General features: G+C 52.5%; 7 protein-coding genes across 8 annotated transcripts; 3 read left to right on the top strand and 4 right to left on the bottom strand.

The window, feature by feature from the left end:
• Positions 1–165: 165 nt before the first annotated feature.
• On the bottom strand, positions 166–14435 carry H310_06526 (hypothetical protein; the record flags this gene model as incomplete). The annotated part of the gene is made up of 7 exons (XM_008871634.1): positions 14263–14435; positions 14105–14207; positions 13993–14058; positions 13746–13936; positions 13391–13684; positions 13142–13306; positions 166–13089 (listed from the first exon to the last, which is right to left on the bottom strand). The coding sequence occupies exons 1-7, from the start codon at positions 14368–14370 to the stop codon at positions 166–168; spliced, it is 13851 nt and encodes a 4616-aa protein (XP_008869856.1). The 5' UTR covers positions 14371–14435.
• Positions 14436–14814: 379 nt separating this feature from the next.
• Positions 14815–15831, bottom strand: H310_06527 (hypothetical protein). The gene is made up of 3 exons (XM_008871635.1): positions 15513–15831; positions 15359–15463; positions 14815–15311 (listed from the first exon to the last, which is right to left on the bottom strand). The coding sequence occupies exons 1-3, from the start codon at positions 15819–15821 to the stop codon at positions 14994–14996; spliced, it is 732 nt and encodes a 243-aa protein (XP_008869857.1). The 5' UTR covers positions 15822–15831; the 3' UTR covers positions 14815–14993.
• A 685-nt stretch (positions 15832–16516) lies between these two features.
• H310_06528 (hypothetical protein) lies at positions 16517–17956 on the top strand. The gene is made up of 2 exons (XM_008871636.1): positions 16517–16728; positions 16776–17956. Exons 1-2 carry the CDS (start codon positions 16555–16557, stop codon positions 17781–17783), a joined length of 1182 nt encoding a protein of 393 aa, XP_008869858.1. The 5' UTR covers positions 16517–16554; the 3' UTR covers positions 17784–17956.
• H310_06529 (hypothetical protein) lies at positions 17952–19494 on the top strand. Its single transcript, XM_008871637.1, has 4 exons — positions 17952–18321; positions 18366–18566; positions 18654–18727; positions 18774–19494. Exons 1-4 carry the CDS (start codon positions 17974–17976, stop codon positions 19255–19257), a joined length of 1107 nt encoding a protein of 368 aa, XP_008869859.1. The 5' UTR covers positions 17952–17973; the 3' UTR covers positions 19258–19494.
• On the bottom strand, positions 19493–22331 carry H310_06530 (hypothetical protein). Its single transcript, XM_008871638.1, has 9 exons — positions 22162–22331; positions 22047–22108; positions 21890–21980; positions 21726–21838; positions 21299–21675; positions 20552–21252; positions 20397–20504; positions 20250–20341; positions 19493–20191 (listed from the first exon to the last, which is right to left on the bottom strand). The coding sequence occupies exons 1-9, from the start codon at positions 22273–22275 to the stop codon at positions 20149–20151; spliced, it is 1701 nt and encodes a 566-aa protein (XP_008869860.1). The 5' UTR covers positions 22276–22331; the 3' UTR covers positions 19493–20148.
• Positions 22332–22979: 648 nt separating this feature from the next.
• On the top strand, positions 22980–24544 carry H310_06531. Of its 2 annotated transcripts, XM_008871639.1 has the most exons (9): positions 22980–23069; positions 23123–23231; positions 23288–23369; positions 23417–23499; positions 23545–23636; positions 23693–23788; positions 23835–23972; positions 24024–24143; positions 24198–24544. In XM_008871639.1, the coding sequence occupies exons 1-9, from the start codon at positions 23025–23027 to the stop codon at positions 24225–24227; spliced, it is 795 nt and encodes a 264-aa protein (XP_008869861.1). In that variant the 5' UTR covers positions 22980–23024; the 3' UTR covers positions 24228–24544. The 2 variants fall into 2 exon arrangements, with proteins under 2 accessions (XP_008869861.1, XP_008869862.1); XM_008871640.1 differs by having other exon boundaries at positions 23835–24143.
• Positions 24545–24573: 29 nt separating this feature from the next.
• H310_06532 (hypothetical protein) lies at positions 24574–25511 on the bottom strand. The gene has a single exon (XM_008871641.1). The coding sequence runs from the start codon at positions 25504–25506 to the stop codon at positions 24685–24687; it is 822 nt and encodes a 273-aa protein (XP_008869863.1). The 5' UTR covers positions 25507–25511; the 3' UTR covers positions 24574–24684.
• Between the last annotated feature and the right edge of the window lie 7 nt (positions 25512–25518).

Here is a 25518-nt window from a genome sequence, read left to right on the forward strand (position 1 = left end):
CACATGGTCATGCAGAGCGTGACGATGAAACTCGTGCGAGCCAGGATATCTCAAGTCGGCTGCGCACAAGCCCATTGCATTCGCTTTCGTGCTATGCAGACGTACTACAGACTTGAGCGCTTACAACCTTACGAGAAACCATTGCAAGGTCTTTTACAACAAGTCCTAGGAATCGGTGTTGAGGCAAAGAGCGACGCCTTGCAGCACCCAATGGCTCATGTGTTCCGTCGAGAACAAGTCTGCTTCAAAGACAAGACCGACTCCCATGGCATTTCGTCGTGACTGTGTGACGTATACGGGGGTCCGGAATGTGTTTTGGAGCTTGAGCCGATTCGCTTCAATTGGAATGACTTGGAGAATCGGAAGCTCTTCGACGAGTTGCTTGGGCTGTTGCTGGCACAAACAGCTCTTTTCAATGTCCCACGACGCACCTTCAAGGTGCAGCCCATTGACGTAACACCCGCTTTCGAGTTTGGTTTTGACCTCGCTCGGCTGTCGGTACTGCGTCACCGTCGTGTACAGCGTCGATTTGTCGAGCGGCCAATTCTTGAGTCGACACGTTGTTTGGACAAGCGCCGTCAAATATGACTCGGGAATGCCCAAACCAGACAACCACATCACAGTTGGATCCCCCTTGTCGATCCACTCCATGTACTGGTTGTAGCGCGATATAAAATGCACCATCCAGCTCCCGAGGGGTTTTTCGGTCTTGGGACACAAACCGCGCCACATGTTAGGGAGGAACCCGTCAAAGAGGGCGGACCCGACAGCATCGAGTTCGTCGCTCATGCCGATTTCACCGATCAGTGCCTTTTGGAGGTCTCCAAGAGACATTGCCATTCTCGCGGTGAGTACGTTCCACCGATCGAGCTCTTGAAGGAGCACGACCTGAGTTGGCGTTGGTACCCCAAATCGCTTGCGAATGAGCGGGACGTCGATCGGGTCGGGCACCTTTGTTTCGATGTCCGTCGCGATATTCGTGATGTAATCTTCACGAGAAATACCGCCGCCACTACCGGCACTGCGCGGCTGCAGTGAAATCAAGTCTCGCCACACGCTCTTGGTCATGTTGGTGTAGTACCCGATTTCTGCGTTCGGGTGCAGACCAAACACGGCAGGCGAGTTGGTCAATGGCAGGGTCTCCACCATTTGAGTATACGTTTCCAGGGGGCCGTCCGATGGAAGGCGGTAGTCGTAGCCGGAGCGGCTGAAGAAGAACGGTTGGCACGTATCGAAGAGGAAATCCCCCATGTATTCGGACAAGTACGTTGTAAGCACGCGGCGATCGTAGTCGTCCGACACTCGACCACCGTACATGGCATCGCCGATCAAGTACTTGAGGGATCCCCACGGCAAAACTTCGTCGCCGTCCACGAACGCCTTGTGCAAGTAGAGCGACAGCAGCTTGCGGCTAATGTTAAAGTCGGACTCATTGAAGTCGTAGCTAACGTTCCACCCAATCTTGCCGTACTTGCGGCGTTCCAGCACGACGGCGTGTAAAAAGCAGAGGACAAACACGACTTGCTTGAACGACGGATGCGGACACTCGTCCAGCATCGATTGATCCAATTTGCTGTACAAACTCCGCATGTTTTGCTTGAGACCATCGGGTGGCTCCGTCACAACTTTGAGCGAACGTTGTAAAATACCGAGTGGGAAGCGATCGGTGGGCTCGGTCGTCAGCCACAGCCGAAAGTCCTTGTGAGGCTTGTGCATCGCCAACAGAGTTTTCTCTAGCGTACGCAACCAACTCGCGAGCAAGTGGCAGTTCTGGAGCAGCACCCAGTGGCCACGGGTATAGCCAGCCTCCAGCATTTGCTCAGCCAGGGGGCCTTGGCCTTGTCCCAGAGCCAAGAATTTGAAGCGATGGCCGGAAAACCCCGTGGCTTCACCAAGAGTTTGAATGTCGCTTTGCGGATCAGCCCCCGGACTCAAGATGCACACGATGGGGGACGTTGGCGCGCTCTGAGCGTAAATGCGCGAGTAGTCCAGGACCGGCGGTTGGACGTACTTTTCGCCCATGACACTAATCACAAACAATTTCATCGCGTTGTACACCCGATCTTGTCGAAAACAGCGATAGAGGAGAAGTTGTTGCAGCGGCGTCAGCTTTGTATTGTACTCGGACGGGAAGGGACTCGTTTCCGGGGCTTCTAACGCGTACCACTGCTGCCAGTCGTGTTGTTTGGCTGTGACTTCCTTGACAAAGTTCTCCAGTGGGCCTGGCATCTTGCTCAAGCAGATCAAGTCTTTCCACCCGGCTGCTGAAATCCAATTACAGTCGTCGGGCTTGGCCATGGAAGCGCCTTCCAGAGAAGTATCGCCCTTGAGGAAGAAGTCAAGCTCTGTGCGGTTCAGGTCTCCCGCACTCGCCATGATCATGCACGTCATTTGGAATGACAGCATGAGTTTGTGGCGCTCGAATATACCCGTGCACGTATAGTCGTACATCATTTCTGTGATGCTTTGAATCATGAAGCGAAGGCGCTTCTCCAGCACAACGTCGCGCTTGGCATTATCCAAGGCTGAGTTGAACACAGTCAAGAAACTCGTGAGGGAAATCTCGTACATCTTCATGATCGTGCTCAGCGACGACATGGCAAAGTACATGATCGACCCACGGAGCGCGACGGGGGTGTACACAGCCCGGGCTTTCGTGATTTCATCCTTTGTAAATTTGGATTGTTCGAGCTTGGACCCGATTTCAGTCGCCTTGTTCTTGGTTTCGTCCAGAGTCGCAATCAACTCTTCGTTGTCGAGAATGTTGCCGGACGAGGTCGAGAGTTCATGCAACAGCATGTCCTCCAACTCGACAATCATTTGGGTGTTTTCGCTCATGTCCCGTACCAAGTCACGGTACTGCTCTTCCAGATCTGGGCGTTCGTGCGCCACGACGACGTTGAGCAACTGGTTTGCCAGCCCCCCTTGCGTGACGCTGTAGTTGATGATCATGGTCTTCCCCATCACTTCAGGGGAGTAGTGCGGGTTTGCCAGCTTCGACGTGAAGTAGAGCCGAAAGTTGGCGTCCCACTCGACGTTCTTGTCGCCGAGTTTGATCAACCGCTGCGTGCCTTCCATGAACGTGCTCTTTTCCAAAACCGGGTCCAAGATTGGGTCCAGTTCTTCGTCGACGCTTTCAAATAAAAAGGGGTTTCCGAACTGAATCGCGAGCTCCAAGTGCTTCATAAAGTCGCCATCGTTGAGTGTTTTCACTGTCAAGTTGTTCTTTTCTTCCCGTCGCTTGATCCAACTCACTGCCTGCTGCTGGGGATCGATGCACAGCGGGAATCGTGACGACTTGGTTGTCAAAATGCCGTTCTGGACCGAATGTTCATCGGCCGGTAGCCCTTCAGCGACCCACTTTTGAATCGTGGCGTCGTTTGTGAGGGAGCTCTCGAGCTTAAACGGGTCCGTTAATGGCAATTTTCGCGTCGTGATGTCCGTGAAAAAGTCTTTGTAGATCAATTCGTAGCGGTAGTCAAAGCTGAACGCGCCCGTGTAACTCAGGAACGACGCCGTGAGGAGACAGTCGCCGATCAACCGTCCGCATTGTTCGTTGAGACTCTCAATGTCCTTTGTCCAGCGAGTCTTTTCGCTGGCGAGGCCAGCCAAGAGTTTACTTGCGGCGCTCAATCGTTTCTGCATTTGGTCGGCTTGGGCTTTGAGCGCTTGCAGTTCCGTGTTTGCGGCTTCAAAGGCCGTGCTGAGCTCGCCCAAGTCCTTGGTAAGGCGTTCGAGTGTTTCCTTGAGTTCCATCAGCTCCTGTTCCTTCACCGCCTGCTCCTTCTCCATCGTTTTCACCTTGAGCTTGAGCGGCTCGACATTGCGCGCAACATCGTAGTACTTGACAATGGCAACGACCCACACCAAGAGCCCCGTGCCGGCTTTCGAGATGGACTTCATGTTGTCGATGTTCAAGTCTGGGTTCTTGAAAAACGTTTTGATCTTGGACACCATCTTGGGCGTGATTTTGTCCTTTTCGTACTCTTTCATCAACGTGAGCAAGTTGGGGTTGGACAGCATGACCTTGGCCCCTTTCCAATCCATGTCCAAGTCTTGTCCCGTCGGCCGCAGAATCAACACGCACATGCATACGGACATGACGAGTGCTGGTGGCGAAGCGAACGATTTGATTTCGGTCAAGTCGGACTTGGATAAGTCTTGCAATGCTTGTGCAGCAGCTTCGACGGCCGGGAGAGCTTCGAGTAGCGCTGCATCGGCCTCTTCCTTTTCCTTGTTGATGATCACCGTCGCCTTCTCGCATTCGATTTGCGTTTGTGCAGCGACTTCCTGCTGCTTTGTTGCAATCGCAGATTTTTCTTCAATGTTCTTGATCAGCGCCTCGCACGACACAGTCTTTTCATCGACAATAATTTTCTTTTCGCTCAATTCGATCTGCATGCGATCAACGGCCAAACTCGCTTCCACCAGCTTGGTCAACCCTCCCTTGAGACGGGCAATGCTTGCGTTCACTTTTTGGTTGTTTTCTTTGAGTTGTTGGCGGTAGTTGGAGATAAAGTCGAGGTAGTTCTTGGGAGTCACGTAGTAGTGTCGACGCAGTTCCAGTTCGAATCGATGGGCAACGGTCACGACGCGCAAGTGCGCGTGAACCAAGTGATTCACGACCTCGGGTCGGCACTCGTCAGGGATTTTCTCGTCGATGAGGAAGTAACTGGCCACGTTTCGAAGGGCATCTTCCGGCCACGAGAAGAACCAGTCAATGACGGACGCCGACACCAGTCCTGGAAAATTGCGGCATCGGACTCGCAGCGTGTTGCCAGAGGGGGACATGGCCAAGATCACGTGCAAATTTTGGCGACACCGTTGGACGTAAAATTTCCAGCAGTTTTCGTTTGTTTCAATGAGCCCGGCAGCTTTGACTTCCTGGCGAATCGACGCGCCCAACTGGTCCTTTTCGTCCTGTTCAAACAACGCTGGAACGATACCAGTCGTGAGCATGTTGTTGATGAATTCGAGGAACCCTTCCTCGACAGCATGCGCGTCCGTAAAGAGAAACACGACAGGTTTTTTGCCGAGTTTGCGGTACAGGTCCTTCAAATTCTCGCGAAACTCGTTCTCGCCGTACCCACGAGTCAGAAAGATCTCAAACAGCTCGTACCCTGCTGTGAACGTCGCCAAACGAGAGAGGCTTTGCTTACCACTACCACCAACGCCAATTAACAACGCGTGGCCCAGCGGGTTTCGAATGATGCGTAGAATTCGGCTAAGGTGTTCCAGCGCCATTTCAAACAACACCAACGTCATCGGCTTGTTGTCGAGGTTGTACGTTTCCAGGACTTCGTCAAAAATCGACCGAATGCGCTTGTACGAGTCCATGTCTTGGTACAGACGCAAGTCTTCGCCCGCGCCTGTCAAGCGATTCCGGCAATCGGCGTAATCGCCGTATATCGACGGATTTACAAGGACAGAGTCTGCATCTGCCGCGAAGTTTTCTTTCACGAGGGTGCTCAGAGCGTTGTCAACGGTCGCAATGTCAGCTGCCCCGGTCAATCGATCGCTAAAGATGCGCAGGACCTCGTTCCGCCAAAGCCGCACAAGCTTAGCAGATGTGTCGTACTTGTCCGTCGTGGCCATGCACACACCTTCACACACTCGACCGAGGTCGCGCAAGTTGAAAATGTAGTGAAACTTGGATGGGGTTGGTGGTAACTTGTCGACAATCACGTCAAAGAGGCGCAGGAGCATATCTGTCAGCTTCGTGCCAGCCTCTTTCACGGACGGGGCAAAGTTGCGCAAGTACGTCGTCAAGATGGAGCCGTAGATGTTACGAAGGACATCTTTTGTCGGCGGCGTCAAGTTGTACACGTTGAAGAGTGCAACAAAGCGCGGGTCTACTTGATTGCGACCACCACCAGGGGGACCCATCGCACCGATGTACTGCAAGTCCTTGAGAATGCGCAAGTCGAGTTCCTTCCCGCGATCATACATGCACCCTTTGCTCACGACGAAATGCAAGAGCGCAATCGGCTGCTGCGTTCCGTACAAGTCCACCTTGGGCATGTTCATGTCATCGATAAAAATCGCGAGCTTCTTGCCCGCCGGTGGGCCGTAGATTTTCCCGGTGCGCTTGTCAACGTTGGCCTGGATGTTGGTCAGCACGTCCGTGGAGCTTGTGCGGCTGGAAAAGTTGATGGCTAGCGAATTCATCGTTTGAGGGTCGAGCTCCTTCAAGTAGTTTTGGATTGTGACCGTCTTGGCTGTGCCCGACTCGCCGACAAACAAGATCGGGCGATCCGATTTCATGCACGCATTCAAAATGTACGAGTACAGCACGGAATCCGTGGTAGGAACCAAGATGTTGCTGAAGTTGAATGGTGCGGGCTCAACGTAGGCTGGGACTTTGGAATCCCATTGCTGCCATTTGTGTGTTTCGTGGTTGTAAAAGGACTCATATAGGTTTTGCGTGGGCAAGTTCGACTGAGCAATGGTCTTTATGAATTCGTCGAATCGCTTCCGACTGGAGTCGACGAGTGCTGCCCCAAGTGACCACACCATGCAAAAGACAAAAAGACCTTCTAAATCCATACGCTCCAGCGTCGCATCGGATGGAAAGTAGCTGTCGATCGCGTTACACAGTTGCTTGCACATTTCCATGTTGGAGATCGGAATCACTTGGGTGAGCTTCCCGACCACTTCCTTCCCGACCATGCCTTCCAAGATGTAATCGACACACTTGGGGACGTAATGGTCAAACAAGTCCATGAGGATCTGCTTCTCGTCACCCTTATTGTTGCGCTTCTTGAGCCATCTTTCGTAGTACGGTCGATACCCCAAGTTCTTCGGGTCCACCCACACCATCCCACAACGACTGATCGTGGCTGGCGACGCATACTGCAAATCAAACGTTTCACAGATCATGCAGCAGTGCGACTGCAGGCGAATGCGTTCGCCGTTTGGCAGGGTCAGGAGCTTGTTGTCGTCCATGACTGAGTTCATGTTTTCGACCCACACGGCGTCGACGTCGCCATCGTAGATGAGCCAGCGCTTCTCGTTCTCTTTTCCTTGGGGCAGAGGCTGGTTCAATTCTCGAAACAGCTTGGACAACACGCCGTCGGTCCAGTCGCGCGTCACAGGATCCATCGTCCCATACAATTCTGCCACCGATTGAGCTTTCGGGTTCAACACAAACATCTTGACACTTTCGTCGAGGGCAACTTTGGACGCGTTGGCCAGAGTGTGCAGCACGAGAGACTTGCCGCCCCCCGTCGGCCCAACAATCATCGACGTGTGTCGGACCAGCATCGTTTCATACATTTGAATGATCTTGTCGGTTTGGTCTTGAAACACAGTCGCATCTTGTGTCTTGTACTCGCCTGCCTCCAGGTCCGACTCGATAGCGTCTTTTAACGCGGCATACCCCACCCGCGGACAATCCAGGCCCGGGAACAAGTCGTTGATCAACCCGTGGAAGAGCGGGACGTCTTCAAATACAAACTTGGGCATGTTGCTATCACGCAATGCACGCATGAGGACCAAGTCTTCACTCATGGTGCTATATTCACGCTTCAACGACCCCGCCATGACAAGCACACTCTTGAGCGCGCGCAGGCCGAAATCGTAATGATACTGCTTACTCAGCTGCTCTCGAGACAGTTTGTACAGCACCGTCATCTTCTTTGCCAACGCGACAGCGTTTTCAAACCCTTCACTGAACAACATGATTTGACAAATCATGAGCAAATCCGGCACAATCATCGTGACGGGCCGGAAGAGAGCCTTCAGGTTGTCGGGTAACTCGGTACGGCCAGCGTACCCTGGGTTCATCGTGATGAAAAACCCGCACGTGGCAAACCCGGCCGTCCGATGGATCGAAATTTCCGTGCCGAACCCGATATCAACTGTTGGTTTGTCGTAATTGAGTGCATTTTGGATCGCCCGCAGCTGAGCTGACACCACGGACAGCACTTCAATGTTGATGCGGTTGAATTCATCAAAACAGCCCCACGCACCGACTTGCACTAGCCCCGAAAAGATGCTCCCCATAGCTTTGTAATCCAAGCCTTCACCACAATTGATCACGTAACAAGGCAGCGCCAGCGACTTGGCCAGGTCCTTTACAGTTTCCGTCTTGCCTGTTCCGGCTGGTCCGGCCGGCGATCCGCCAAGCTTGAACGTCAACGCTTGGGACAATGTCATGTAGCATCGATCTGTCAGCGGCGTGATGACAAGTCGGCCGTTCAACCCCATGTACTCGTAGCCGTATCGAAACGCTCCAGTGCATTGCCGAATCACGACGTCGTCAACGTCTTTGTCCCAATAGAAGCGCAGTTGCGACTCCCACGCAAACTCTTTCTCGTGGAGGATGGAATCGCGGACGAACGAGTCGACAATGTCGCGGGCATGTACGTCAATGATCAGCAGCGTGTTGACCTTCTTGCGCGTCGTCCTTATAAGCGGCTCGCGCACCTGCCTGACAAGGTCATTGAGTTGATTGGTTAGTTTGACCTCGAGCTCCTTCATGGCGTATTTGTTGCCCCCTGCCACCCGATGGAACACATCTTCGACTTCCCATGTCCACCAAATTTGACTGCCCACAAGGCCGACCATACCCAGAACATCGCCGAGCCACTGGGTTCTTGGCGTCCGTGCATAGTGAAACACGCCTTCCTTTGCAATGACTTGCAGCGTCACTTTCATTTCATCTTCGACACCGGTCATCCATGCTTCAACTGGCCCCTCGACGACCGAAGGCGTTCGGAAAGTAAAACCCTCGCCTTCTGAACTTTCCATAGCGGACACTTGGCGATTGTTGCGGGCAAACGTGAGAAGCTTCACGTTGTCGAACAGCTTGAGCATGTGGACTTGGATCGACGTCGGGTCGGAGCTACCGAGGACACTGAGCAGTTCGTCATCCGAGATGAAAAAGAAGCGTGGAAAAGAATTCCGCTTCGTGTCGAGGTAGTCGCTCAGACTCTTCTGGCACTTGTCCAGGCGTTCGCTAAGGCTTTGAAGAGTTTCCGTGCGGTTATCGGTCGTACACGCGTCGACAGCAATTGAATTCTTGTACGTCGTAGCCATGATTCCTTTCCAAGCTTTATCGATCGCATCGAACTTCTTGGCTTCTTCGGGCAATTGGAGACGAATATCTTCGGCGCCGATGAAAATACTTTCCAAATACATCCACTTGCGCTGGACAACGAACCAAATGTCAATGCACTCGTTGACAATATTCAGTTTCTTCTCCCATTTTCGCACGCGGTCGGCAAAACTCGTGATGAAGCGCGACCCACTCATGGTTTGGAGGTTCAGCATGTGGTCCTCCAGTGTCAACTTGAGCTCGTCAGCGGTGCGTAAGACCCACCCGCGGTCAGTCCCGTTCTTTTTGTACTTGGCAACCTCAAAGGTTGCTTTGGCCCATACGTCTTCAATTTTCGTCAATTCTTGTTCAATTTTGGTCTCTTGCATGGCTGCATTGACGATTTCAGCGATTTCAGCGCTGAATCGATGGAGCTGCATCGCAAACAAGTTGGTCAGCGTGAACGTTTTCAAGTTCATTTCAAACTTGACTTTGGTCACAGCCATTAATTCTTCCCAGTGTCGCGGCTTCATCGCGTCGTTTTTGAGGGACGCAATCAGCGGGATGCTTTCTTTAAACGCAAAGATTTGCTTTTCGACTTCTTGGAACGTCGACATGGCACGGAGATCCTTGGGAAACTTGCGGCATTTCTTTTCGAGCTCGTCGATCCCTTTTGTCATAAACGCAACGTCCAGTTCAACCCACAACACGGACGCCATTGCCGAGATAAACTCCTTTTGCTCAGTGTACAAGGCATAGACACTCTCTTGTTTCTCGAGGGCTTCCGTGATCTCTTGCAATTCGGGATACGACGTCAAAGGCAGCGCAAACAAGTTCTCTGCGTTTACAAGCTCTTGCCTTCTCGATTTGAACACACCCAATCGCTTCTTGAAATCCTGAACTAACTCCAAGCCTCTGTCCAAGTCGGACGTAGTGGCCCCAGGTCCACTCGAAAAGAACTCGGATCGCATGTCCTTGCATTCGGTCGCAAACGTGAGTGTGTCTTGCTTGGTCACGACGCGAAATTGATCCTTGACGCGGATAAGTCGCAGGTCCTTTGTCTTGCTGGCCAACACGAGTTCGTGCCACCTCGCTTCCAGTCCAAAGGCTCGGTTGGTTTCAGTGGCATCAGATAATTCAATCCCATACGTTTGAAGTGTTCGGTAGCGCTCGACGATGTCGGTGTACTCGAGTTCCATCTCCATCCCAGCAGCGGAAATCACTGCGATCGTGTTGAGCAACGCTTTGAGCGACGCAAGGTCGCGTGGGTCGCTCTGCAAGTCGAGCTCGAACGCGTCCATTTTCGACGAAATCGCCGCCAGTTTCTTCGAGCTGAGCTCGTGCAAAATCTTGCCGTAGTCGTCCTTCCACTTTTCCGATTGCTTCGCGATCGTGACGGCTACAGCGAGACAGTTGATCTGGAGAAAGTCTGTCTCTTTTTCAGTTGGCTGGTTGCGAACGCTCTCGGCCAGGCGGGCATACGACGCCATTCTCGTGTCGAAGTAGACGCAACTAGGCTTTTTTTCACCCAGTTTGTCCAACGCAGACCGGCGCTTGGCATTCCACAAGCTGTACACAGTGTCATACCGACGCCACGAGTCCAGGTACTTGTTGATGATGTTGAATACTTTGTGGATTTCCTGGTTGAGACTCAGCGTCATTTTGATCACGTACGGGTTTTGCGAAATGTCCGAATAGAATGTAAACAGGACGGGCTCTTCGTCTTCGTTCATCACCTGCGGCTCGGTTTCTCGGCACGTGCCGTGCATCCACCGGACAAACGATTTGGCGCTTTCTACAATGTGCTTGACGCACTTGCTCAAGTACTTGTACATATCGGACAACGACGGCGTCACGACTATATCCTTGCCGTTCATCGTGGCTTTGATTTTGCACAGTGGGGGGCGCTTGAGCTTCTGGTCCGCCTTGGTCAGGTCTTTTTGGTGGACGTTGAGCAGCGCTTGAAAAGTCGTCATGGAACCGACAATCATTTTCGTGATTGCGTTGAAAATGCGCCGTTCCCAGTACATGTAGTACGTGGCGAGCTTGGCACTGTTCCCGGTGTTGACACCCGCGACGACTTCTTCGACTTTGATCAAGAGCGGGCCAATGCTCCGGTAATTTTGTACGAGCTCGTCGATGCGGGTCGTTCGATTGCGCTCCATGAGCTCGTAGAATTCACCGACCTCCGTGATGACGCCGTCTTCGTAGTCGCTAATTTTGATCAGCATCGTGTTTTCAATCGCCACGACCACTTCGTCGATCATCTTCGAGCTCTTGTGAACTTGACTCACGATGTTGCCAAACTGGTTGAGGGCCTTCAAGCACGACTCTACAAACGACACGATGCGCTGCGAGTTCCAGTTGAGTGGGTAAAACCCAACACGCAGCACGTCATCGAGATCCTTGAGCTGGCTGCGAAGCAAGTGTGCTTCGACGGGTGATAGGCTCCCCAACAGTGTATCGTACTGCTTTAGCATCATCTTGAGGTCGTGCACGATCTGGTGGTATTTGTCTTCCTGGAGCGTCACATTCAGCGCTTCTTCCGGAATATCAAATCCCAACCGATCCATGTACTTGGCTTCGCGGATAATCATCGACAGTTCCGGAGCGAAATTCGGGAAGTAGGGTGGCGGGGGCAGCTTTAGCACGGGGTTACCATTCTCGACTTTGGTTGTTTCGAGCAGCGCTGGACCCAGAATGGGCTGTTTGAGGTACTCGTTCGTGAGAGACGGGACTCGGCTTTTCCACTCTTGATGGAGCCCCTTGATGTACGCGTCCACAGCCCTGGCAAACACGAGATACTTGTCCTTGACCTCTTCGCCATGGGGACTCTTGAGCAAGTCGTTCATAGCACGAAAGCGCATAATGGGTTTCTTAGCGCGATGGTACAATGCACGGGCCCATGAAATCGCACCACCGACGGGGGGATGGTTCTTGTAAATGGGCGGATTGTTTTTGTACAGTTCAAATTGTTCACTGAGTTTCTCGAGCTCTTTTGTGTACTGCATCAAGATGTCCTTGTACTTCTCCATCATTTGCTTGTTGATGCTTTCTCGCGACTGGATGTTTTGAAAGTTCTGGAGCAAGTCAAATGCGCCTTCGGCACTGCGCAGTTTTTGAAATGACGTGTCGATAAATTTGCGCGTCATCGATTCGATCTCGCTGACTTTTTCGCGGAATTGCACCATCACGCTCTCCCAGCTAGTCTTGTACCCGCGGTCGAAGATCCGAAACGGGACGTTCTCGAATGGCGAAATCAAACCTTCCACCCGCGACATGACGTCGTCGATTCCCTGGGAGTCCCCCGTGACGGACTTCAATTCGGGACCGAGGAACTTGTGGAATTGATCCAACACTGTCGCAACTTCTTGGAGGTTTTCGCAGATCTTGGCCATGTAGTTGGTCTGGTCGAACAGTCGCTTTCGATCAAACTCCCACCGATGGTCTGTCCCGCTGGCTTCAATACGTTCACGGACTTTCATGTACGTTGCATGCCACAATTCGAGCACCATCTTTGCTTCTTCGATTGCGTGGAGCGCGGCCTCGGGAGATTTGCGCAGAATCGTGTGGATATTGATCTCTAATGCCACCTTCTCTGCAATTTCCGACGCGATGCGCTCCATGAGCGGCACCATGCGCTCATCGGTGTTGTAGTGACGTGAAATGATCCACACCATGCGAATTGCATTCATCATGGACGGCAGCGTGTCGGCGATCGTACTGAACGATCCGCTCGCAATGTTCTTGAAATGCCGTTCGAGAGTCGTGAGGAACTTGACGTTATCTTTTGCTTCGATGTATAGCTTGCTCAGTTCCGAAAAATGGTATCGAAAGGTCGATAGGTTCGACGCTTCGATCAAATCGAGGAGCGCTAGCATCTTTTGGACGTTCGGCATGTTGATTTGCTCGAAAATCGTGCTCAACGTCGCGTTTCGCTCGCGCCAGAACTCGATTTCTGCTAGCGGACCCTTACGCTTGGGTGCTTTGCGAGTCTCTTGGTCCACGACCATCGCAACTACCTTGTACCATTCGTCCAGAGCTTGCTCAACCTACCAAATAATCACTCGTGCATGGGCGAAAGGGTACCACGAGTGGAATTACCGCGTTGATGAGCTCGTAGTCGTCAAGGCAATTCTCCGGGTCGTCAATCGTGACGTTTGGGATCGTCAAGTGAACGTCGCCTTGAATTTGCTGCATTGCGTTTGAAATTTGCGACGCAAACTTGAGTAGATTGCCTCGAAATTCATTTCGTACGGCGTCAATCACCTAGTTCAGGTGAGAAACACCAAAGTGGGCGGTTCCAAGTCTCGTGGAAGGAATGTGCGCAAGCAATGCGGTATTCGGTCGTACCTTGAGGGCATGATGGGTCTCGGCCGCTTCGTTTTCAAGGGCTCCCTCCGCCACCAACTTTGGGTCCAAAATAGGAATGAATACGTGGCAAATGACCCCTTCCAGGTTGGTCAAGAGGTCGCCCGTGGAACATCCCACTTCGATGTTGGTCGCAATGTCTTCACTGCCGTCGTCTTGGGGTTTGATCACAACGTTTCCATCCCCGCTTTTGATGAAGAACACGCACGGGCGATCGTGGACTTGTGTGTCCGGAGGAAGCACGTTGGAGCTCACGTTGCAAATGATCCGCGATTGCTTTTCAGTCAATTAGACTCATGTTCCGGGTCCGAACGAGGTGCAGTGTGAGTGAACGTACACGCTGAACGACAGTGCGCACTTGTTTGACCTTTTGAGTCGCTAACGCAACTGTCTCGGGTACGATATCTCCCGACGATGCGCCCGTGGCCAAATTCAAAGCTTGTTCGTCTTCGTCAACGGTGACACCACCATTGTTGTCCGTTGAAGGGTCTTCAGGTAACGCGTTTCCTTCTTTGAACTCCGCTTCGGCTAAAGGAATAGAAATGTCATGCGTCCTTCCACGAATGCTATCTTATTGAGCATACGCTTGGGTAAAGTATCGTTGGCGGTAGCAGGAGCAGTTGGAACATCCACCTCTTCTTCGATTTCCACTGCGCCGTCAAGGGTAAGGAGCAAGTCATGTCGTTCTCGTCGTACCTTCTACCTCAACGTCAAGTTTAGACGTGAAGAAGAACAAAACTGCGCCTGCGCTTGTGTCGGCGGAGAAGAATCGCTTGAAGAGCTCGCGGGTCGGGAGTTTCTGCGCAGGAGCCCACATTTTCATTCAGAGAAGCCAAGTGCACTGAGATTTGTACCTTCACCGCGCTTTTCGAGTTCTCTTCGAACACGCGGTTGTAAGACTCATCGTCGATATCTAGTCCTTTGCACACAAGCCGTCGGGTCCACCTCGATACCTCATCCATGTCTACCGCACTTCTTGGTGCGGCAGTTCAGTCGTCTCGGCGCGCGACTTCTCAAGTAACGCGATGGTGGATTGGTTCGACTCGTGGTTAAATTCACTTGCATCTTCCTATTTGTATGAATATTTGAATTCCTATATTTAAATACGCCTGCTCCAGTAACTGCCGTCGGTTCAACACTGAATGTTGGTCGACAATTCTGTTTTCGTTCATTTATATCAGAATATCATCATTTATAATACATCTAAATCGATGGGGAGTTTGCGATTTCACTTACACTGGCAGAGCCTGTTGAGTCTGATGTTGAAGGAGGAAGACAAGGTAGACTACTTCGTAGTGCGCTAGTTGATAGCCGTGTTGTATAACGGGTTCATTTTGGCGATGTTGCCAGGCAAAAGCTGCGCGTAGGGACAACAGCGTTATGTGTTGAAAATATTTCGAAGAAACGCGGCATCCAGGAAGGTATTTGAATAGAAATGGAGCTGTGTGCCTCTTTTAACCGTCGTCAGCACACTATGTCCTCAACTTGATGCCTTGTAGCTGCCGACTCCCAAAGGACTCGAGGCGAGGGTTGGAAAGATTGTGAAGTTGCGAACGCCATTGCACATAGGTGGTGGTCTGGATGCTCAGCTTTGGTGCGGGTTGGCCGTGGCACGAGGTACTTCCCGCTGCACTCGTGCAGATGCTTGGATGAAGATATCTTGGCGAATAGCTCGCGCGATTCCAAGGAGAATCACGAGGATGAGCAGGAGATCGTCGAGGTAACCCAGCACACCAAACACCATTTCAGGCATCATGTCCACGGGGCTGATCAAGTATAACAGAGTCACGATGCAGTACATCACTCTCATTGGAGTCCAGAGCTCCAGCGTCGACTGCCGTCGTGGCCGTCGTGCCCAGTTCAATAGCGTTGGGAGGTCGGTCAGTTGTTGGAGTAGCGAGATCTGCATGCTCGTGAGTGGTGACCCATTCACGGATGTAAAGAGGGTACCTTTTGACCTGCACGCACGTTAAAGGTGTCAAGCTTTCGCAATGCTGAGAGTCCTTCTTGCGACGAAATTTCTACAGGGGAGTAGAACGTGTGGACCAAATGGATCTACGAACGAGGAATCGATGCTGGTTTGAGGAATGTACGGTTCGGGTACGTATTGACGACAGTAGGGGCATGGATAGTCTAAACGCCGCGACGCAAAGTAGCTCGTCAGGCACGGGGTGCAGAACCCGTGGCCGCAGTTCGTTTCGCAAGCAAGTCTAACATCCGTCAGGCAGATCGGACATGTTGAGTTGGCATGCCGCGGGCGTGTCTTGGCATGGACCACCGCGGCCTTCGGTGTTGCCTTCTCGTAGGTCGGTGTGAACACGTGAAATACAAGGAACGCCAGGCCTGCTGTACTGACAAGAAACACAATCGCTGCAAGGACAACTTCCTCGCCGACACCTTGGACCTCGAACATGGCCACGAATGGGAAATGCGACTGAGTATTTTGATATCTCGTCGCTGATTGGTTTAGACCAGCTTTGATTCATCGCTTTGATTGGACCATTTCGAAATCGCCAAACCATTGTGCAACACGACGTTTCGGCCTTGACCTGGCGGGAGGGTGGTCATACCAGTGCGGAAGTGCTGCGGCAAGCTATCACAGGCAACTTCGATGAAAAAGCTACTTAAACATGCGATGGCAAAGCCCTGTCACGATTCTCCGTGTGCTGTGGCCCAAGCTCTTGACTTTCAAGAAAGACCAAAACCAGGGCTTTGTGTTCGTGTGCAAAGGTTCATGACTACTCGCAGGATAGACTGAGGCACAGCAACACCAGTGGTGAAATTTTCATGTGGCGCCCACGTCTACAAAGCGCCATTGCACGGTTTTTCCGTTTCCGCTGTCGTCGACTGTCGCTGTTCAAACACTGTGACGCCTGGAGATTTAGTTCGACGTTCGAACCCTGCCGTTCTTCACAATGCTGCACGTAGCGACAGGAGACAAGCGGACGAACGCCCCTCGTCGAAAGACCACGAGCAACTGGCCGATCAACTGGCCGATCCAAATTGGTGTCAGAGACTCTTGAGGGAATTTGTTGAAAAATCGACATGACAAACTCAGCTCATAGCTGATTGGGCAGCCCTTGTCTGATTGTGCGTTTTGATTGGATACAACAGATGCCCGAGCAACGAACTGCGACGCTTCAACGATGCCGAACCAGGAGGACGGGGAGCAGCCTACGGAAGCGCCAACGTTCGAAGAAGTATGGAGCGCCATGCCTTCTGGATTTGCCGGAAGCCTGTTCAACTGTCTCGAACGATGCGATCAACTCCACTTGATGCAAGTGAGTTCTCGACTTGCGATGGACTCGAAACGAGACGAGGTACACAACGAATTCCATGGGCCGCTTTCGTGATCGATGTCAAGTAGTTGTGGGAAATGGTGGCGCTGGAGCGATTTGGATTGAACCGTGAGGAATTTCAATGTGGGTGGTGGAAGACATGTGTCCAATTGTACCATTACCTGGACGACTCGGTCGCGCTCTGCACGTATGTGCAGCAACAGAATGCGTTCAGCTTGGGCTATATCAATCGCGACATCAAAGAACGCATTCAACACCAGCTTTTATCGATGATTGAGTTGACGTCGAATGGTCGGGACATCGGGAGCCGTCGTCACTTGTTTCGCCTGCATGTCATCAAGTACTTGGTTCGACTCCTGAGTTGCACCATCATGGGAATTCGCGATTTGGTGTGTGGGGCCCTGGCGAATCTTATTTGCATTCAAAATGGCAACGGTACATCCACTGGTGCTGCGAAGTCAAATGACGATTTGCGCGAGTGCATGAGCCATGCAATTGAACAATGTCGCGGGGACAGACAATTGAAAGACTTGCTGTTGTCCCCTCAAGTGTGCGAATGCGGGCCAGGGCCAACTAAGCATGCGGCTCGAGTGCTCTTAAACATGACGTTTCCAGCCGACCAAGTGCTTTGCGGCGCCAAGGATATTTGGGAAGGCTACATTGCGGCAAAATCAAACCATCCCACCGTCGACGACGAACTGTGTTTTCACCATCACACGACGTCGAGTTGGCAAATCACGTACCGCCATGGCAGCGGAAGGGTGTACCGAAATGCTGCCGTCAATTGGACAGTGTCGCAACGTGGTGCGTTGCAAGGCACTGGCCGCACCGACGAGCCGGAAGCACCGTTGACGTTGGAAGGGTACATTCACTCGAGACCGGGAATACACAACGTCGAATTTACGGTGGCATTTGGCAACCGAGGCAAGCCATACGGACCGTTACCGATAGCGCACATTGCGTTCTGGTCGTCCAAGCAACAAGACAAAATGTGGGGGGTGTGGGAGGTCGGCTCTTCCCCAGACCAGTACAAACTGGGGACCGGTGGCGTGTTTTGCATGACTCGCGTGTCGTAGTAGAAGGCATCGCCATTGCCATTCAAACGTGGCATGTGCGAAACGTCGACATCGTCGCATCAACTGCAAAAATCACAGATATCCGAAATATCGCGGACGAAATATCCTTTCCGTTCATATTATGAAGAAAATAACTCTGGCCTCCAAGACGTAATTTATCCACCAAATCTTTCGTGTTGTGTGTTGACAGATGACGACAGTGCAGGCGCCACCCCAGACGGGTCATGCCCTCTCGTCACCTTCCTCGGTGCCGTCGCCGCTCTCTCCAGAAGATTCTGGCTCGGTATCTTTAGGATTGCCACCTAGACGGCCACCATCCATCACCACAAGCGTCGCAGAGGCACGAGAAGCACCCAAGGCGACGTCGGAGGTTCCGGTCAACGAGACGAGGAACCAGTCCAAGTACGACTTTGTGAAGGTTCGGGTGTGGGTTGGAGACCACTTCTACGTTCTGTCGCGGTATTTGGTGTGTCGCGCGCTGGTGTCGACAAAGATCAATTCGCGGGATGCTGTGACAATCTCACTCGAACTCAAAAAGGTACAATGCTGGAGTCACATCGTCGAACTCATCGCTTGAACTAGACCCTGGTGGACTTGGCGCTTACTGACATTGCGCAAGAGCAGTTTGAGAACTTCCTTTACAAGACGATGTTGGTCTACGGCTATGGCGAATCTCATGTCGAGTGCTATCGCATGATGAGCGCATTTCATCGGAATCGCACGCCACTGCTCATCTTCTTGGCGGGAACTTCGTGCTTAGGCAAATCCACACTAGCCACCAAGGTAGACGACTTTGCATTCTCTGCGTCGTTTCCGATGCCGACATATCTGGATCATTGTGGGGAATAGCGATCCTGACGACCAAACTAGCTGGCCGATCGACTCAATCTTTCAAGCGTCCTGCAAACCGACCTCATCTTCGAGCTCATGTGCAACTTCTCGGGGTAAGTGACACTACACTGTTTTCGTATGTTAATTCGTCGAGTTTAGCAAGTCGGAAACGTCGTTGTCCGACACAATATTTGCGTCCGAGGAAGCACTCTTGGCGCAGTACAAGGACGATTGTTCGATTGTACGCAAGGGGGTCAACAGCGATATCGACAAGTGCTTGAAAGAAGGCAAGTCTCTTATCATCGAGGGGCTCCACATCGACCCACGTCTGTATCAAGCGGAGGTTGCCAGCCACGTCCCATCCGGGGGAATAGTTATTCCGTTCTTGCTCACGATCAACGCAGACGATCACAAGTCGTTCATTGAATCATCGCCCGACCCTCGATACAAACTCGAGAAGGCGGCCAATTGCTTCAAGAGCCTCCAAGCTGTCCAGACGTACCTGAAAAAGGACTCGGCGCCGTTCATCGAAATCCCCGTTGACATCCATTCGTTGCATGGGACACTCGATGCCATGCACGACGTCGTGCTGCAGCGCATAGAACAGGTCTACCGCTCCACGGCAGTGAGTAACTCTGCATAATGCTTTTCCCCTCGAGCTCTGCATGGACAAGTCCCGTTTGTCCTCGGCGTCGTCTGGCCTTCGCACCCCACGCTCGACTACGTCACCGAAATTGGGTTGAAGTACGGACATGGAGCGGCCATTGGACGGTTTTGATTGGCCCGATTGCTCCTTCTTGAGCTCGGATTGGATAGAACTTTACTCGCCGACGTTTGATTGGCCCGTTGGTAAATATCAACTCTGGGTTTCTGGTTTGTCACGAGCAAGTTTGACTTGTTCTTTCAGTTACCAATTCTTCTCCAACATGGTGGGGCGCCTCGGTCCTCTTGCCATTGCCGCGGGTATCATGGTTGTTGGCCTTGCAGCGATAACGTCAAGCACCACCACGAAAAGTTCACGAAAGACCGTGTCACGTGGCAGTCGTCCGTGTCGTCTTCCTGCAAGTGCACAACCCACTCGACAGCGCCGGTCGTATTCGCGGTGTCGACCCGCCAACAGCAACTTAAACGACAGATCACTACGACTCGCACCACGGCGATTCCCTCTCTACGCTATCCCTGAAGAAGACGACACGACCACAACGATCAACACAGTACCGTCCGTCCCGTCGAAAGCAGACATGGACATTGCATGGAACATTCACGTCATGTCAAGGCAGCCATCTCTTCGAGAAGACTTTTCGCACGTGACCTTATCACCCGTTGCTGTCAGCTGATGCAGTGTGCAATGCCTCTTCTTTCAACGATCGACACACGCCATCCTCGTGCTCACGCTGTGAAATCTTCCACGATTGCAACCTCGCACGACGCACTTCCTTGCTCCCAACTCACTACCAATGTGACCCTGTTCCCCCACGTGATGAACCGGCACGCCAGGACCAGCAAGCAAGTCGTAGGTTGCGCATTTCCCATCTTAAAACATATCAAAGGGGTTGGTCGACGTTGGTTTTTGGCTTCTACACGTAAATCGTGTAAGTCGATGGAACAAAAACAAACACGACGCGCACAACGTACACAGGGGCGACGACAATATTGGGATGGTACGAGTTCGACTGGTTGTTGCTCGCGTAGTGTGGCTGGTTGGCAGGGAATCCATGGGACTGAAACTACGATAGTCGCCATGAGCGAACGAGCCAAGTGGCGTCCCTCAACATGTACTACCTGATGCGTTGGCAAAACGTGATATGGCGTCGATGCCGCGGTACTGCTCTTGATGCCAATGTCCAATGACGCGAATGGGTCGACGAGGGATTTCTGGGGCGCAGTGTCCTGCATGGGGGTGAGCTCATGTTGGGTGCACTTGAAACGAATGCTACCTTGTTGACAAATGAATGGCTCGAATATGCAGCCGGGTTGCTGGGAAACGCCGGGTTCGACGCTTGGTTCGACGAGTACATTGCATCGAACGGGGTGGCTTTCGTGGGAAAGTAACCAGTTTGTTCCACTGGCGGATGGGGCTTGTGTTGCGTCGCTTGAGGCGCGTACGTGGTCGACGGAGTGCTTCCAAACGCCGATGAACCAGACTGGGGCTTCGACGGCGGAGGTGGCTGGCCCCACAGATCCACGGCAGCTGCCGTGTTGAACGATGGTGTCTGGTAGGTGGCAGTTGGGGGATCGGGTGCTACGAGTGTGTCAAAGGCATTGAATGGATCGACGCTGGCGGTAGTAGCTGCAGGTTTTTGAACGGGCGCGTCGATCGACGCAAATGGGTCATGTGCGGAGGCCTTCGTAGTGAATTGTGACGACGATAGTGTTGACGCAGGAGTTGCGAACGCGTTCGAGAACGGGTCGGTCTTGGACGTCGGCACGACCGCATCGAAATCGCCAAAGGGGTCCGACATCACCATCGCTTTATTTGTCGACGTTGATGGAGCTTGCTGACGAAGCACGGGAGCTGGGGAGGTCGGAAAGTCTTCGAACGGATCGTGACTGCGTGTGGCCACAGGTGGATGGAAAGCAGGGGAGGTGTCGAAGGAGCCAAAGATGGAATCGACGGGCTTTGTGGAGGTCACGGGTTCTATACAACATGTGACGTTTGGCGCGATCGCCACGAGATGAGGTACCTCCGAACGGCTGAAACGCGGTCGGGTGTTGGTGAGTGCCAACGGTGGCTGCTTTCGGAGACTGGAAGAAGTTGACAGTGGCTTCGCTCGTGCTCGAGTTGTGTGAGTCGAAGTCGGCGACGAAATCAGCTTGCCCAGTGGGCTGCTGGTCGAACGACGCAAAGTCGGCGAAGTCGACTGCCGCCGTCGATTGTTGATGTTTGTCGAAGCTAGAAAAGTCACCAAATGCCACCGATGCTTGCGGGGTCGACGAAGACGGTGGCGGCGCGATCTGGAACGGATTGAAGTCGACGGGGGCAGCAGGCTTGGGTACTGGTTGCTTCTTCACCTCCTGCTTGATAGGCTCTGGTCTTGGCTTGGGCTCCTCGAATACCCATCTGAACGGCGAACTTGTGAGCAATACGAGGAAGGATGAAAGAATTTCTACCGTCGATCAATGTAGACGTCGCGGATGAAGTTGCGAATGCGATCGCGAGAGTTCAAGTTGGAACTGGGTTGCGAGTTGACGTCAAAGCGCGCAAGCCAATATTTGTGAGCTGCCTGCACCACCGACGCACGTGAGATCAATGGGCCAATGTCATGAAGACCGACCTCGTTCCCGCCAACCTTGATAATGTTGTTCACCTCGGTGTCGGTGAATGTCGACATGGAAATGGATTTAATGCGATGGGAGAATTCCCGGCTATCACCAACGACCACGCATCAGCCAAACAACAACGATGTTAAGAAAGGAGGCGCGGAGACGTACTGGATGCCACTGCACATCGTGCATATGAACGTGTTAAAGTCGAGGCAAATGTATTGCGGTCCCTACGCCGACGACAATTTGTCACGAGAGGGGCCACCTCGACTCACATACATACCATTTCATTGCAGTCGAAGCATCGGCGGTTGGCCGAGGACCCCTTCTGGAACTCTCGGATCGCCTTGATATGCTTTTCATCAACTTTCTTCTGGTCCACGGCACTCGAAGCCATCGTGCGGGATGCGCGGCTGAATTCACACTGTTGCGCCGTCACCAATATGGTGGTGGCCTTGCGGTGGTTTCGTGCACGCTTCTCGTAGACGAAAAATCCCGCTGCCAGTTTTATTACTTTCATTGGATATTTGTATGTTGATTTGGAAACCTAGAAAAAAATGCCTCCCGAGCTGGTCGAAATACCCAGGGAGAGAAAACCGACGAGCCAATCACATCGCGCCAACTATTCCTCCAGGCCTAAATATAGGCCAAGGACGGCGGCGATGGTGGGGCTGATCCGATGGTACGATGGAAATCCGACAAGTTTCATCAACATTGAAGCGAGATGAGGGGGTAACTGGGACGCACTGGAGGCTGCGAAGGGCGGCGCGCGACAGAACGAGCGCTGACGTTATGAGCCATAGATTTGCCACTGGAAAGTGAACACGCTATGGAAACACTTCACACTGTTTCAAGTCTAGGCCAGGAACCATCTACCGAGGGTTCTTCGCCAGTGGGAATGGGAGGCGTCGGTGGCGAGGAGCGACGTGACCACCAGCTTCGCACAAGCCCTGCCGTCTACTAGTAAATCGTGTGCTCATTGCAATTTTGCACCCCCGACTCGGCCAGTGTTGGAGTTCACACTATTTATGCGCGACATGACAGCGGAGCTAACCGAGCGCCAAAACCTAACAGAAAGCCGTACTTAAAAGGATGTATTTCAAAAAGCTCAAACCGCTTCCACCAACATCATCTTGAAGCAGCACGATGCGAAGCTGCCAGATTGTCATGGGCCCTGCGGGGACGGGGAAGGTTTGCTAGATTGAAGGTGGGCTCAAGTCTGACCTCCAAGTGTGTGGTGGTAGTCCACGTATTGCAAGAACATGCACGAGTTTTGTGCTGCGAGTGGACGACTGACGTACGTGGTGAACTTGGACCCTGCCGCAGAGTCCTTTGACTACCCCGTAGCTTTCGGTAGGACAGTGCTATGTATCGTTGCATGCTCATATATGTGTGATACTGTTGCCTAGACATTCGCGACTTGATCTCCCTCGAAGACGTGATGGAAGAGCTCGGTTACGGCCCAAACGGCGGTCTTGTCTACTGCATGGAGTATACATGCTCATCGAAGCCATTCATTCACATCCATCCTGTCATAGGTATTTGATTCAAAACCTCGATTGGCTGCAGGACCTGCTCCTTGAGTACAGCGATGACGACTACTTTATCTTCGACTGCCCCGGTCAGTCTCGATGAAAACAAAGACATTTCTGACGGGAGGCTACAGGTCAAATTGAGCTATATTCGCACTTGCCAGTCATGAAGCACCTCTGCACTGCTCTTCAAGAGTGGAGCTTCTCAATTTGCGGGGTCTATCTGGTACGTCCGTTGTGTGCTCACTCGTTCAACTCGAGTGTGATGATGCCCCCGACTAGATCGACTCACTGTTTATTTCGGACCCGTCCAAGTTCATTTCTGGCATTCTGTGCTCACTGTCGGCCATGGTGCAATTGGAACTTCCGCACGTCAACGTACGTGCTGTCGTTTCTCGTTTCATCTGTCATTCGCAATGTGCAGGTCTTGACAAAATGCGATTTGGTGGATGAACAAGAACTGGAAAAGTACCTCGATCCGTCGTCTGGGTACTTGCTGGAGACGCTGACGAACGCAACGACAAACAAGTGGCAGCCACTCAGTCGCGCTGTCTGCAACGTCGTACGAAGCTCTGTGAGCCGTCCATGGGCATTCGTTCATACCGATGGCTAGATTAACGATTACAGCATGGTCGCGTTTGTCCCGATGAACATCACTGACGAAGAAAGCATCGAGATGGTACTGCACCATATTGACCACGCCATCAACTACGGCGAAGACGTCGAACCAAAGGTACGTTTATAACGACCGTTGTTCCAGCCTCATGCCAGCTTGCTGCCTACCTAGGAACCAAAAGATGACATGGCGGACGAATAAACGGACCGACACAGTCCCATCATGCCACAGCAACACCTGCTAAAGACACAACTAAGTTTCCCTCAACACGTATACAGTATTGCAATTCCCACCTCGAAAACGTCCAAGCGTTATGGACACAGTCACTCTCAAATGATATTGCTGTACAACGACTCCACGTCCTCTGCACCTACTCTACCGACGTGTGTCACTCAAGGCACAGCACAGTCTCTGCAGCATCCCCAGAGTGCCGGGACGTAGCTGCCGTCCCATCAAGAAAAATCGTGCATAAAAGCAATCGTGGTAGTGGAAAGCCGCCCTCGGGCCTTGGGCACTGATTTTCCTGTGTTGGCATCGTCAATTATGGACACGATGTCATCGCCGCAAGGCGATGACATTCAAGAGATAGTTTGGTTGGTCATGGAACGGTAGCATCTCGGCAGCATGCCACGGCAACAAGTGCGGCGACATATTGTTGTTATGATTTGAGCCAATTTCTACCATACCCGATAAGAGGGTACTGCGACGGTGTGGTTCGCGCCGGTAATTCCTTGGTCGCCTTGTAGTATACCATAGCCTCCTGGAACTGTGCGAGCCGCTCGTACTTGTCGCCTTTCATCCATCGTTCCGCTGCTTCCATGAAGACGTCGAACATGGCTGTCTCTGGTTCTTCATGATAGAAGGACATTTTGACAAACCCATGGAGGCCTCGCCTATGCACTTTCTTGACTACCGTGGCGAGCTCGAGGTCGTGGACGACGCGTACACGGGCAATTTCTGCCGACACATCGAGGTCCTCGTCGGGTTTGATAAGAGGGTTGTCACGCTGCAAGAACACGTAGACTGTGGGAGGAGGGCGGGGCTTGGAATATTCGACGTGGTTCTGCATGTTCAACCTCTGTTTCGGGCAAATCGGAAACACCGTCTCATGCACGTCAAGTTGGTGCACGACAAGCAACTCGTTGGTGGGAAAACGAAGCCGGCATCGCTTACGGCCGTTCATGATGTGGCACTCGAATGCATCAGGGAGCTCGCGCACTCGGGGCCGTGCATATATGCATCGAGGACATTTGCACCTGAAATCGTCGACTCGTTCTTCGAGCCACCCCATGGTTGTCGTTTCCGATTGCAGCACGTCCTGGGGTTGCGACTGCACCCCTGCCATCAATTTTTCCTGATCATCGTCTTCAGAGGCTTGCGCCGCACATACATCAGCCTCCAAGTCGCTGTCGTCCTCGGAGGCCTGCGCCGCACAAACGTCGGCTTCTTCCAAGTCGCCGTTGCTCTCGATGAATTCCATGTTCAGTTGGAA

Source organism: Aphanomyces invadans (genome assembly GCF_000520115.1).
Source record: "Aphanomyces invadans strain NJM9701 unplaced genomic scaffold supercont1.11, whole genome shotgun sequence".
NCBI lineage: Eukaryota > Oomycota > Saprolegniomycetes > Saprolegniales > Verrucalvaceae > Aphanomyces > Aphanomyces invadans.